This window comes from Nyctereutes procyonoides, unplaced genomic scaffold (genome assembly GCF_905146905.1).
Source record: "Nyctereutes procyonoides isolate TBG_1078 unplaced genomic scaffold, NYPRO_anot_genome, whole genome shotgun sequence".
Taxonomy (NCBI): Eukaryota; Metazoa; Chordata; class Mammalia; order Carnivora; family Canidae; genus Nyctereutes; species Nyctereutes procyonoides.
In genome coordinates this window covers 5,817,487-5,830,791 of record NW_026575132.1, presented here as the reverse complement: position 1 = coordinate 5,830,791, position 13,305 = coordinate 5,817,487, and the positions used below count along the sequence as shown (strand labels likewise).

The 13,305-nt window shown below is 32.7% G+C and overlaps 1 protein-coding gene across 2 annotated transcripts in view; it reads left to right on the top strand.

Moving 5' to 3' along the window:
• Positions 1–12,447, top strand: part of STK17B (serine/threonine kinase 17b) — a 28,742-nt gene extending 16,295 nt beyond the window's left edge. For both annotated transcript variants that reach the window (XM_055345414.1, XM_055345415.1), the window contains exons 4-8: positions 2,816–2,960; positions 4,790–4,916; positions 6,315–6,363; positions 7,582–7,761; positions 9,130–12,447. In XM_055345414.1, coding sequence (XP_055201389.1) covers positions 2,816–2,960; positions 4,790–4,916; positions 6,315–6,363; positions 7,582–7,761; positions 9,130–9,412 — 784 coding nt within the window. In that variant the 3' untranslated portion in view covers positions 9,413–12,447. The remainder of the gene's footprint in view (positions 1–2,815; positions 2,961–4,789; positions 4,917–6,314; positions 6,364–7,581; positions 7,762–9,129) is intronic.
• Positions 12,448–13,305: the final 858 nt, after the last annotated feature.

The following is a 13,305-nucleotide window of genomic DNA, read 5'->3' as shown; positions in this document are numbered from 1 at the left end:
AGCAGAAAAGAAGGGACAACATGTTTGGCTGACAGTCATAATATTTGTTTGATTTTGTTATTGAAACAAACAAAAAACCCTCTGGATACTTAGTGTGGTTACAAAAGTAATACCTATGTATTGTGTTTAATTTAGAGGATATAGAAGATAGAAATCATATGTAAATTGTGGTTACTTTTATGACCTATTCCTGTATTTTAAAATTATTCTTATGTTTTGGTCTGTGCCTATGTACCATTAGAAACAAAATTGTGAGTTTGGGAGCATTCTATTGGAGCTCTCTTTTTTCACTTAATATCGTGTGTATTTTTATATGTATGATATAATGTTTCTAAAAAATGAATTTTAATTTAGCAAAGACTTTTTAAATTGCCTTTGAAAATCAGAGTTCAGTGAGAAGCCCCCAAATTCGGAAAGGCTATATATTGGCTAGGCTTGGAATTAAAATTTATTGACTCATTCTAGTAATAGTTAATATATCCTGAATATCTACCATGTGTCAGACACTGATAAATATTTATAGATCGCTTTGACCCCTAAGACATTGTATTCAATACTTTATATGGTTTATCTAATTTAATTCTTACAGCAATCCAGTGAAGTAGGAGCTGTCTTACTCATCATGTATCATTGTGTTACAGTAAAGGACCCAAAGGCAACATTTTGTCCCAGTTTATGCAGCTAGTTAGCAGCAGAGCCAGAATGGACAGAACCCAGGCAGTCTTGAATTTTAGTAGGTACCCCTATAAGCAACCTGCTCTCTTAGCTCATATGTGCACCAGGGAGCTGTACATTCTTTTTTCAGTTTCTTATATTTTTTGAATTTTTAATTAGTGGAGGGTTCTGGCTATTGAATTAATTTTAGTGAATGTGTGCTATATGGACTGAATTTTGTATTGGCAGAGAAGAGAAAGAAGACCACATGTGTGAGCAGTGCAAATTAATCATTGCGTTCTTAAAAAACCATCATCCCTCTATGTTCTAATCCTTCATTCCTTCTACTCCCTCTCACCCCTACACACTGGATTTTCATACCTTCATAGTAGATGTAAATCCATATTTTAGACAGTTGTCTTTTCTTTCAAATTATTTGGTCTGGTTTCTTATCAAATAATTCATTCAAGAACTCATTCTAAGAATCTAAAGTATGATCTCTTCATTTTCTTACTTGCTTATGACTGCATTATCTGCAATCTCTCCAGGAATATTTAGACCACTTTCTGTTTTGAGAGGGTTTGTTTCATTAAAACTAAATAATGTAACCAGAAAGGGAAGGAGTGAGGATGTCACTAGCTGCCTGGCCTGGAGAGCCCTTCTTCCCTCAGACCTTGAGCAGGGCTGTGATATCAGACCTGCAGATCAATGGGCCACCAAGGGTGGCCTATTAAGTCATAAAGATTAATTTTTTCTTTTGTAGGTGAGCATGAATTTCTCATATTGTCTTCCTATGCCTTATTTTTGAGTTCAGTTCTATGACTATAAATTTTATAGCAAACTAACTTTTTAATACTCGGGGTTGTCTTTGCCATGATACCTTGAGACAGGTATTAATTTTTATGAATTTTCTCAGAGTTTCAGGAGTTGAAGGAAGTTGAAGTGTAAGTATGATTGGAGGTTTCACAAGTATTCCTTACCAGCTGTCCTACACTGTTTTCTCTGGAATATGATAAAGTGCAAAGCAGCAAATGTCTGCAGCCTCTAACTGGCACAGATTGGTACAGATGGCTTAGTTACAGGTTACCTCTGCAATGTGAAGGGTCAGTCCTGTGACTTCCAGTGTAGGACTCAAATTGACCACTATTATGTTTTCCTCTTAGAGCCCCTAATACATATGACCTGCTTCTTTCTTTTCCACAATGAGACTTCTGAATTTCAATTTAAACCTCTGTGAAGAATGGCTGCCAATTCCAACATTCATTGATTCATTCGACAAACACTTTTACTGAACACCTTCTATATGCCAGACACTGTCCTATTTTATCACATAGAATATGCTTTACTTGAGATATTCTTAAATGTATAAATTTATTGAATAACCATCTAGATTTTTTTTGAATTTTCAATTTAGTCCTCAAAAAAATATTGAATTCAGTGATAACCCTGTTTTACAGATGGTGAAAGCCAATAAGTGACTGATCCTAAGTTATATTGCTGATAAATGGCAGATTTGGGATTTAAATTTATACTGATCCCAAACTTAAGGACTTTTTTCTATGCCTTTGTCCACATTCTTTAGATTTTCAGTTCTTTTAAAAATAATAAAAGATTTGTGAAGCTGCAATACAGAGTATTGGTTAAGAATGCATATTTTTACCCATATTATACAGATTCAGATTCTGGTCCCTGTTTACCATGCGACCTAGTACAAGTAGCTTAACCTCTTTGTACTTGTTTCTTCATCAGTAAAATGGAACTTTTAACTACCTACCTCATATAGTTGCCATGAGAATCAAAAGAGAGGATATTTATGTCTATATATAAATGAATAAAATGAAGAACAGAGCTGATCTCAAAGTGTTAGCTATTATTTTATTGTAACATTAAAGCAGACTATAATATTGCATTATAAAGCAATTCAACTCTTATTATTATATTATACAAATATCAGTACTCAAAATTTGAAATAGTCTTGCCATTTACATTCTTTCTTAAAGATCTCTCCCTCCCGCTCCCAGTTTCTTAATTATATATAGCTATGTAGAGAGACTAAAGTTTAGATGGCTTTGTCTTTTACTTAATAGCTCTTTAGTACTTAAAAGTTGTCATTTTTAGGTCAATGATTTTTCATGTTTCTATTATTTGAATTTCATTTCAGTGCTGCGGGTGGAGAAATTTTCAACTTGTGTTTGCCTGAGCTGGCTGAAATGGTTTCTGAAAATGATATTATCAGGCTCATTAAACAAATACTTGAAGGAGTTTGTTATCTACATCAGAATAACATTGTACACCTTGATTTAAAGGTAATGTACCATATGTACCATTTAAGTAACACAACATCTTTGTCTCTTCTGCTCCAATGCATAGTTGCAAGCTGGTATTGGTAGGAAGCAACAGTCCGATCATACCCCTCTGTACTGTAGTGGTGCACTCTTCGTTTACCCATGTGCTACGTGGACTGAATTTTGTATTGGCAGAGAGGAGAAGACATGTGTGAGCAGCTCAAATTAATCACTGCGTTCTTAAACATGTTCTCATCCTTCATTTATCCTACTCCATTTCACTCTTACACCCTGGATTTTCTCATCCTGTAAAATGGTCATACCTCTAAATACTCTAGTCTGATCTCCATCTCTGAAGATAACCACCTACTAGTCCTCATTTCTTTGCTCCCATTGTATTCATTCATCTTTCCCTGGAGACTTTTAGTCTTTTGGCTTTTCCTTTTTTTGCTCCCCAGACCATTCAGGCTGCTTATTCCAGCCCTGAAATACCACTTAACCCTCTTATGTTATTATCCTTTCTCCTTATCTTTCCTCCACAGCCATCCAGAATCTCGATCAGTCTCTTATTTTTTGAACATTGGTCTCTTCTCTCTTCTATACTGTCTCCCTATTGGATGATCCTTTGTCCTTTACTGTCACTTTCACAATAATGATAATTCCCCAGTTCTCTTACCTTTAGCCCAGGATTTTCTCCTAAACTCCAAAATTATTTTCTCCAATTACAGATCAGATTAGATACCATTTGGTTATCTTGTAGAAACTTTAAAATGTACATGTCTCAAACTAGACTTACTTTCTCTCTTCCTCTTACCCCATTTACAAAAGAAAAAGAAAATCTATTCATCTGTATTGGGCCTCCCTATGGAGGAGGGGTAGTATTTACTATCTAATAGCCATCCCATGTCCCCTACCAATTTGTTATTGGAAAAATACCAATATGGTAAGTATCAGGATAATCATGCCCCTACAAATTTCATGTTGGGGTTTCCTTTTTTTTTCTTGCTAAGGACAGACCAGTCACATGTATTACATAACACCGCACAGCACTTGTAGTCAGGGATGACAAATAAACTTGGCTTTATATAGCTTAAAGCCTGTGGTTGACAACAATGGATCTAATTACCCTTAGCTCTTCTCTTTTAATGTCTCTGTGATTTAATAATAAACAAGCATGGGGTTTTCTCAAAGTTAATGATTCTTCTCACAGACTTTGGGAACGGCACTTGGCAGCCCTATGGGTTATGACAGTGGCAGGGAATTTTGTAATAAACCTCAAGCCTTTGCTTTATAAAACAAAGTCACATGGTTCTGGGAAGCAATGGCTGAAACCTTCCATGTATCTATCTCATTGTCTAAGCTAAAAATCTGGCAACAGTCAGACCCAGAACCATCATATTGTACTGAGCCATTTTCTGTTTCTGGAAAATACATTTTGTATTCCTTTATATCTTTTTTCATGCTGTTTCCTAGAATGCCTTTCTAACTGACATACTCCTATTTATCCTATAAGGTTCCGCTTAAATATCATCTCTACAGCAAAAGCTTCTTAGCGTTTATAATAGGCAGAATTAAGTAGTCTTGTCTTTATTTCTGAGTATATCTCATAATCAGTTAATCAGTTTACATATTCACCTAACTTCCTTTTTGTCCAAACTTGGAATCTTCAGAGTATATTTTTAACTTTATTTATCACTGAGTGTAAAGCTTTTCCTAAATAGTAGTTAGTAGATGTTTGGTGAATGACTTCATTAAATGTGTAATAGCTAAACAATTTACTTCCAATCTGAGCATAATATTCTTTTATTGTTGTATATTACATATCATTTTTTTTGTTATGCTTCATTTAGCCACAGAATATATTATTGAGCAGCATATATCCTCTTGGAGATATAAAAATTGTAGATTTTGGAATGTCTCGAAAAATAGGAAATGCATGTGAACTTCGGGAAATCATGGGAACACCAGAATACTTAGGTAAGAGTTTCCTTTTATTTTCTACACCGTTTTTGAAATTTATCAATGAAATGATACCTCTATAAAACCATATTTTAGAGCATGTAATTCCAGTATATATTTAGCTCAGGTATTTTCATACATTGAAATTTGGTTATGACACATTTAAATGAACTTTAGTGAATATAAGGTTATTGAGACATTCACAAAATTCACAGGATATTGGGCATATAAGTTCACAAGTTAGTATTTGCGTGTAAAGGCTTTGTACAGAAAGAAAAATGGGTGAAGTGGAAGTTAGGGAAGAGGAGAAAATGGAAAAAGAGGAAAATAAGAGAGTCACATGGTCCATTATTGCTTTTGAAGCCTGGCTATTGGATAGATGTCATTTCTACTTCTGTCCTGGTCCCAACTCTGAAGCTGCTTACAATATACATTATCTTTAGTTTTGCAAGAATTTTTAGCAAAATCGCTTGTTGCTATTTGTTGCTGCTGTGTTAAAAATGTGAGGTTTTGTCTAGGATTGTAAAAGGATTTTGAAGGAAAAAATGCCAGAAAGATCATACGATTAGATAATCTAGGGATATTGTACTTTATCAGTGAATTGGATCATGCAGATGAAAAAAAATAAGTTACCTGAAGCAGCACATAAGTTTAAAGCATTTTAAGTTATAGTAATAATCTTTTTATACTTTTTTTTTTTGCTTGTTGATATTCCCTTGTGAGCATTGAAGAGCTACAACATGTCTTCTCATCAAGGCAGCTAGCTGACTTTCCCAAATGAAAACAAAGCAAATTACTAGTTTTTGAATGTTAATAGGGGCTATAGTGTCCTAGAATAAATGATTGTAATTATAGATAACAGCTCACAGAAGTATGTGTAAGGTTATAGATTGTTTGTTGGACAGACTGACAAATATATATACTCAAGAGTCCTTACTAATAAAAACATTAGGCTTCAGGAAATAGTTTCTCTTTGGAGAAATTATGAAGCCATACTGTGAAACAAGTTATTATTCAAGCATAAATCCTAGTTTGGACTTTACTAATTTGAAATTTGTGATAATATTTACCAGTTATAGAAAATTTACTTTGCACTTAAAAAATTAGCAGAGAAGTTAAATAAGGGAAATTAATTACATAGGAATTTAAATTTTTGATAGTTTAAGAGGGATATTTAATCTACTTGAAAATTTAAAGTGCTTCTAGGAAGCAGAATTTGCTCATGATGTTATTGTAAATACATATGGTTCTCTTCCCCCAAAAAGAAAAACTTAAATCAGTATAATAACACAAACTAATGTCTAACAGAGCAATAAAACCAAAATTTTTAAAAAGATTCTAGTGTTAATTTATTATAAAATAATTTTCATGTTTTTAAATTTGTCAGTATTAAATTTGAATTTTTTTTGCTTTTAGCTCCAGAAATCCTGAACTATGATCCTATTACCACAGCAACAGATATGTGGTAAGATTTTGTTAGTTACCTGAATGTTTTTATGAAAAGTTGATTAGTGTGTGTGTGTGTGTGTGTGTGTGTGTGTGTGTATATATATATACACACACACACACATATATATATATATTCGAGAGTTCTTTGATTCCAGATTTAAATAATAAGGCTTTCTATAAAAGATTTTTTTCACGTATCACTACTATGCCACAGAAAACATTTACCTGTCCATGGTTTTTAAGTAATACTTTGGCTGTGAGCTAAAAATACAGAACTAAATAGGAAAATCTCTTTCCTGAGGACTAAAAAGCCAAAACAGTCCCAGTACTGTGCTACATGTTCTGTAGTAAGGTAAAATACTTAATAAGAATGGAGGAAGCAGCAGACAAGCCCCAGATGGAAGATATCTGATCTAGGTCTGGAAGAACCGGGAAGGTATATGCTAGGCAGAAAGACGAGGGTCAGGTTCATGCAAAAGTCTAGTTTTATGAGATGTTATCTCTGGGGTATTGTGAGTTTTTGTGGCAAGCAAAGTGATATTTTGAATATCAGATATCCTAGGGAATAAAACCGGAATTCCTCCTGGAACTTTAGTTGGGACCACAGTGGGGCTGACTCCACAGGCCAAGTGGAAGAGTTTAGACTTACTCCCTGTGTTCTACGTAACAGTGATGGGCTTGCCAAGGAAAAACGGTCCTTAGCTACATAAATGGAAAACATGTACTGTATGTATTGTCTTTTTCAGGCCCCACCAGACTTTCTCATTAATATATTTAAGGCTCTGAAAAATTTACAATGAAAAAAGAACCTCTGCCTGTGCAACTTTGTGCTTTGCCAAATTTGCTGACTCTTTGCACAGAACTGCTGTTTATGCCTCACAGATCATAAGTGTGTCATTGACATCATTTAGAAAATGCTGCCCTTCGAGCAGCTCTGTGTACTCCATAACAGTGTTTGAGTGAAGGGTAGATACAGATATCATGATATATATTTAGTACATTATATTTATAATTGTGTAACACATGTGCATTCCCCTCATCTTTTTCTGTGAGTCAGACTTTGAGATAACACATTTTTTAGTTTTAATAATATAGGAAATCTGAAAGCAATCTACGTCTGTAGATTAACTATAAGTTTTGAGGACAGGAATATGTTGAGTATCACTTTTATTACTTTATGTAAATATTTTCAGATTAACATGTTTTAAGTTCTCTTGTCCCTTGTTTTTTTCAGGAATGTTGGTATAATAGCATATATGTTGTTAACTCATACATCTCCGTTTGTGGGAGAAGATAACCAAGAAACATACCTCAATATTTCTCAAGTTAATGTAGATTATTCAGAAGAAACTTTTTCGTCAGTTTCACAGCTGGCCACAGACTTTATCCAGAGGCTTCTAGTAAAAAATCCAGAGTAAGTTATAACATTAATTTGTTTGAGTACCATTACAAAAGTAATAATGTATGTCAGTTAAGAAAAATAGATTGTAAAACAGTATAAAATTATTAGAAATATGCTCTCAAGTTTCAGATAAAACGGGAAGAGAGGTGGTATAACAGATCATCACATAACAAATCTGTAACTTCAAACATAGAAAAAATAGAAAACATACAACAGGAAATTTTTGAATAAAGAGAAGATTTGGGTTATTTCTCTCTCAACTTGCTACTAAACCCTGATATTTCCTAAAATAATTAGAAATAGAAGGTTTACAATACACATGGCTGGCTATGATAGACTTTGTTGTGAATAATCTGTAGTCAAGTAATTATGGTCAAGTGGTAAGTGTAAATTACTGATTGTTAGATCGTTAAGGATCAGATGTTCTTTGACCACCTGCAAAAGAAAGGACTAGAACCTGTGGCTTAGGACTCTTATCTCACCCACTGGCAACTTCAGAGCAGGAAAAGTAAAAACTGACCTCCCTTTTCTTTACTCAGATCAGTCCCATTTACTTTAAAATGGCCTGGTCATACTTCATGCAGAAGTGAGCTGTGATACTGTTCCTCGGGCTAGGATCCTGGTTTTGTTACTTGTCAGATCTTTTATCTCTGACAATTACTTAATCTCTTAGAGGACTCAATTTCTTTATCTGTTCATTGAGAAAGAACTCGCAGGTTAGTTCATTATTTTCGTGGCTTAATGAAAGTCTGAACAAATTCTAAACTGGCCATTATTTTGGACATGAATGGTTATTTAGTAGTAGTAGTAAAAATACTGTTTGCTTCTGGTTATAAGCAGTTTACATTTTCTTAAATATATTTTTACTTAGATTCTAAAATTTCTAAAATGAGCACATTAACTTTTTGTAATCAGAAAAAAATGAACTGAAAATGATCATAAAAAATGAAGTTAAAGCTTAAGGAAACATGTTCAGTGGAAATGGTGGTTTGTTAAGGTTGGAGTTATGACTATAGATAGGTATTTTTCTAACTTTTGACATATTGTGATATTTGTTATTTTCCGAAGAGAAAACAAAAAGTAAAAACTCAAATATTGGATAAACATTATTTGAGAGCAGCCTTTATTTTCAAGATTTAGCAGTATTTTTAAGAACACAAAATAATAATGTTATAAATTATATATATATTTTCTTTCAGAGTTTGTATACCCAAGCGATTTTATAATTTTACTAATTTTTACTTGTAAGGCTAACATTGTATTATCCATATGTGTTATTTTCATAATAAATTTTAAATAAAAGTCTACAGTATATCAAACTGCAGGCATTTCCAACCTGATTTTTAGTTCTCAATTTTCACTTGATTCTTTTTTTCAAAGGAAAAGACCAACAGCAGAAATCTGCCTGTCTCATTCTTGGCTACAGCAGTGGGACTTTGGAAACTTATTTCATCCTGAAGAAACCTCCAGTTCCTCTCAAAGTCAAGATCATTCATTAAGGTCCTCTGAAGACAAAACTTCTAAATCCTCTTGTAATGGCACCTGTAGTGATCGAGAAGACAAAGAGAATATTCCAGAGGACAGCAGCATGGTTTCCAAAAGATTTCGCTTTGATAACTCATTGCCCAATCCCCATGAACTTGTTTCAGATTTGCTGTGTTAGCACTTTGCTCTTTGACTTATTTGGACTGAATTTGGGCTACTCCAATGTGAGATTGTAGTTTGTAGCTTCATTTATGGCATGTTTATATTGTAAATGCACTTTTGCAGAGAAAAGTTTAGGGAAGTGTTTTGATGCTAAATTACTGGTTACCAGCATAATTTCATTTCCTGTTCTGAGCTATTAACTCTAAAAGAAGAAATATTTTAAAATATGACAAAAAATAAAATGCATGTGAGTTTACATGGTAATGAAATAATTCAAGTTCAAATGGATTTATCAAAATGTTTTACAGATGAGGAAAACAGTGATTTGGGTTTTATTATGGTTGAAATAAACTCAACAAAATGAAGACATTTGAATTTAATAGGTTCTCTAAGGTAAGTCCTACACCATGCCTCTATTGACAAAATTTTGTTAGGATAATAGTGTCAAGTTTAAGAATATGTACTATTTTATAGATGCTCAAGGAATATTTTATACTTGAAAATATTTCAATCATAAATATTTTGAAACTGCCTAAGATTTCCAGGATGTGGTCTGCTACATGAGACAGGTGTTTTAACCAGAGCCAACAGGAAATTAGAAGCCTGATTAGGAATATCCTATACAAGTTGGAGCAGAAAAAAAAAAAAGCATGGCATCATTTTTTAACTCAAATGTCTTTTGCCCTCTCGCAACATACTTCAGATTTAATAAGGTCTGAAAGATGGAAAATTAGATGGTGTAGTGGATTTTCATCTTCTAGAATTTCTGGAGTAGAAGATACTTACATAAAACAATGTGCTCTATTTTGGGTGGCAAAACAGTTATTAATTAAATGGGAAAAAATGATGCCTGATTTTGGCAACTTACAGAATTTTAAATGTTTTCTAAGTCTTAGTATATAAGCCAATCATTTGGAGTTCTAAAAGTATGCATAAAAATATATCACAGCCTAGTAAGACTATTAACTCAGGGCCATAGTCCATGACAGCGAGGTGGACATGATCATAAAACCTGGTGACATCATGCTCTACTCAGATGTAAGATTCCAGTGAGTGATGAGGCTCAGCAGAAGGTGATCTGCAGCGTGACCTTTAATGGTCTTTTGCTGAGACCAATGCAAGTAAGAGTCTAAGGTCATCAGAGTGGCTGGTGACTGTTGTGCTAATAGAGGAGAAATGTATTCCTTTTTTGGTTATCTTTGATGACTTGGCACCTGGTTACTATTAAAGATTCAGTTATATTACCATTCTAGGTTAATTGTAACCTCATGACCATGTTACTATATTAAAAGAAATTATATTTTGACAAAAAAAATTCTTGAGTTTCCCCCTTGAATTGTATATTACTCTAATTTGGTAAGATTCCAAAAAACTTAAAACTATTAGTAGCCATCAGTTCCCTTTATTTGGCTAACTGGTGAATTCTTTTTAAATCTTTAGCATTTCTTAAAGGAAATGTGATTTCTATTTGTGTGTGCATATGTGTATATGTATAGGTATATGTATTTATGTATAGATAGATAAAATATAGTCTTTAGACAACTTCTCTTAGAGATTCTTTGCTCTACTATATTGTGTTCAACTCAGGTGCCAAAGGAGCTCTCTTCTGATGGACATGTAAACATACATTTAAGTTCTTTAAGAAGTAGTTTGTTGGTTCAATAAACTAGCCATTACAGAAGCTAAATTGGGCTCTTGTATATCTAAAACTGAGGAGTTTTTTCTAACATGTTGGTCATCCATTTATTTGCCTTCCATACTAAGTTAATGCAGGTAAAGCTTGGTAAGCCATTGGTGAAGAGGATTTTTTACAAAAGATCATATTTTTAAATTTCTAGAGGAATTTATGCCATAGTAAAAATTAGAATAAAAAATTTTGAATTTTAAATTATAAGCTAATTCTTAAGTATTTTATACCAGCTTTCTTTTAATCTGAGGAATCTTAAAATAGTTCATATGCTGCCCTTTAGTAATAGAATACACAAAGTTGTAAATTTCGTATCTTTTTTCCTATTTTTATTGTAAAAAAATAAAAAATAGTTGCACAAACAGTATAAAAATGCAATTTCTTCGTAAAAGTGAATTTAAATATTTTCACTGTTTGAAGTATGAAAATAAATGAAACCAGTATTTAGAGAGAATCTAACAAATGATTCCATTTTTTTCTCCAAAGATTGAAAACAAGTATCTATCAGAAGTGGATGAAGTATCTTGTTAAAAGTAGGAATCTTAGTCCCTGTCAGGTGAACAGATGTCAGTAACACTTAAACACATCTGAAAATTAATTGTGTAAAATAAATTGTGATGAGTTTATAAAGTTTAATAACTTTGCTTTTTGGATAGATAGGGTTAAAAAATAAAGTATAGAAGACAGTTACAATTGTTATTTTAATTTTTTTCTCCACGGTCAAGTTAACCCAATGGTAAAGTTATAGTGGCACTTTAAGGACATAAGCAGTATGTGTTCTGCAGCCAGTAAGGAGATAAGGCACCTGTGCCAGAGTATATATCAGTACATTTCTTCCTTTAAAGAAAGTCTTGTTATAAAAAAAAAAAAAGTCAGCTGATTAATGATATAATTGATTTCATTCTGGCACAAGTTCTTTCTTTCGTTTGAGATGGGTTGCTAATAGCTCATGGACCATACTTTGAATAGCCTTTCTCTAAGCAACGTTTATAAATTGCTATAACTGTTTACATTTCTTCTGTTTATTTTTGAATTTTCATCTTTATATCTGTCTTGCAAACTTTATTCATTGTTGCGTTAACAATTGTACTTAAATTTCAAATTGTTTTAAGATTAAGTTACCTGACTTCAATTTGGAGAAATATATATAAATATCAATTTATAATTTTATAAGAGTTTAAATAATTTTAAATTCTAATTGTTAAATTCACACAAATTACAAGTGCCCTCAACCTTCATTAAATAATCATGTTGCTTAAGCATATTGACTGACATTATGATGAATATTTCGGTAAAAAAAAAAAAACCTTTTATCAACTTAATGATCCTTTTGGTTAAAAATTAAAAAGCACTTTTTTTACATCTGTGATTGTCTTTTGCTTTAAAGTATTTCTAAGTTTGTTTTTCTTAAGAGCAAACCTACTAGCCTTGACACATGTCATCTTTAAACTCCCTGTTCAGTACATACCTGTTTATTAGATCCTGTCTGTTAAAAAGCCACATAAATTTGAAAACAAGTCTATTCTCTGGTAATGCTAGATACTTTCAGAAAATATCAGTGAATGTCAGTGTACCACGTGTTGCATAAGGATGAATAAGGGATTTTTATTTACCCAGAAATGGGTGAACTCTTTCTCTTTGTTTTTTTTTTTAATTTTTGTTTTCAGTTTAAATAAATTGAATTTTAACAAACAAGGAGTAAGGGATTCTTTAAGCAATCTATAAGCTGATTATGGACTAATCAATCCATGTTACTTAATGTAGTTACATTCTATTAAGTTCCCACAAACAGTGAATGCTAAAATATTGCTAGAGGAAATATAGGTTACATTGCTAGGTTACTACAAGCTTGTGTTGATAACATTTTTGCCAACTAATCTATGCATAACCTTGTTTTATGCAGTTTCTATTTAAAGGGAATCTTATTTAATATATATTGTTGATTTATTAACATTGACCTCACACTAACAGCACCATGACTCCTGCCCGAATGAAGCTTATCTAAAAGATAAACACATTTTCTCCATAAGGCACATTACAGCGCTATTCATAGAACATAACTACAGAGGACTTCAAAATTATGATTTGGGGGCATTTGACACACACTAAAATCAAAAAGCACAAAAATGCAGAAAACATGACACTAAATAGACTACAAAATGGACATTTATCTTAGAGTATGAGAGCTAAAATAAGATGGAGCGTCACTTTGGTCAACCTAA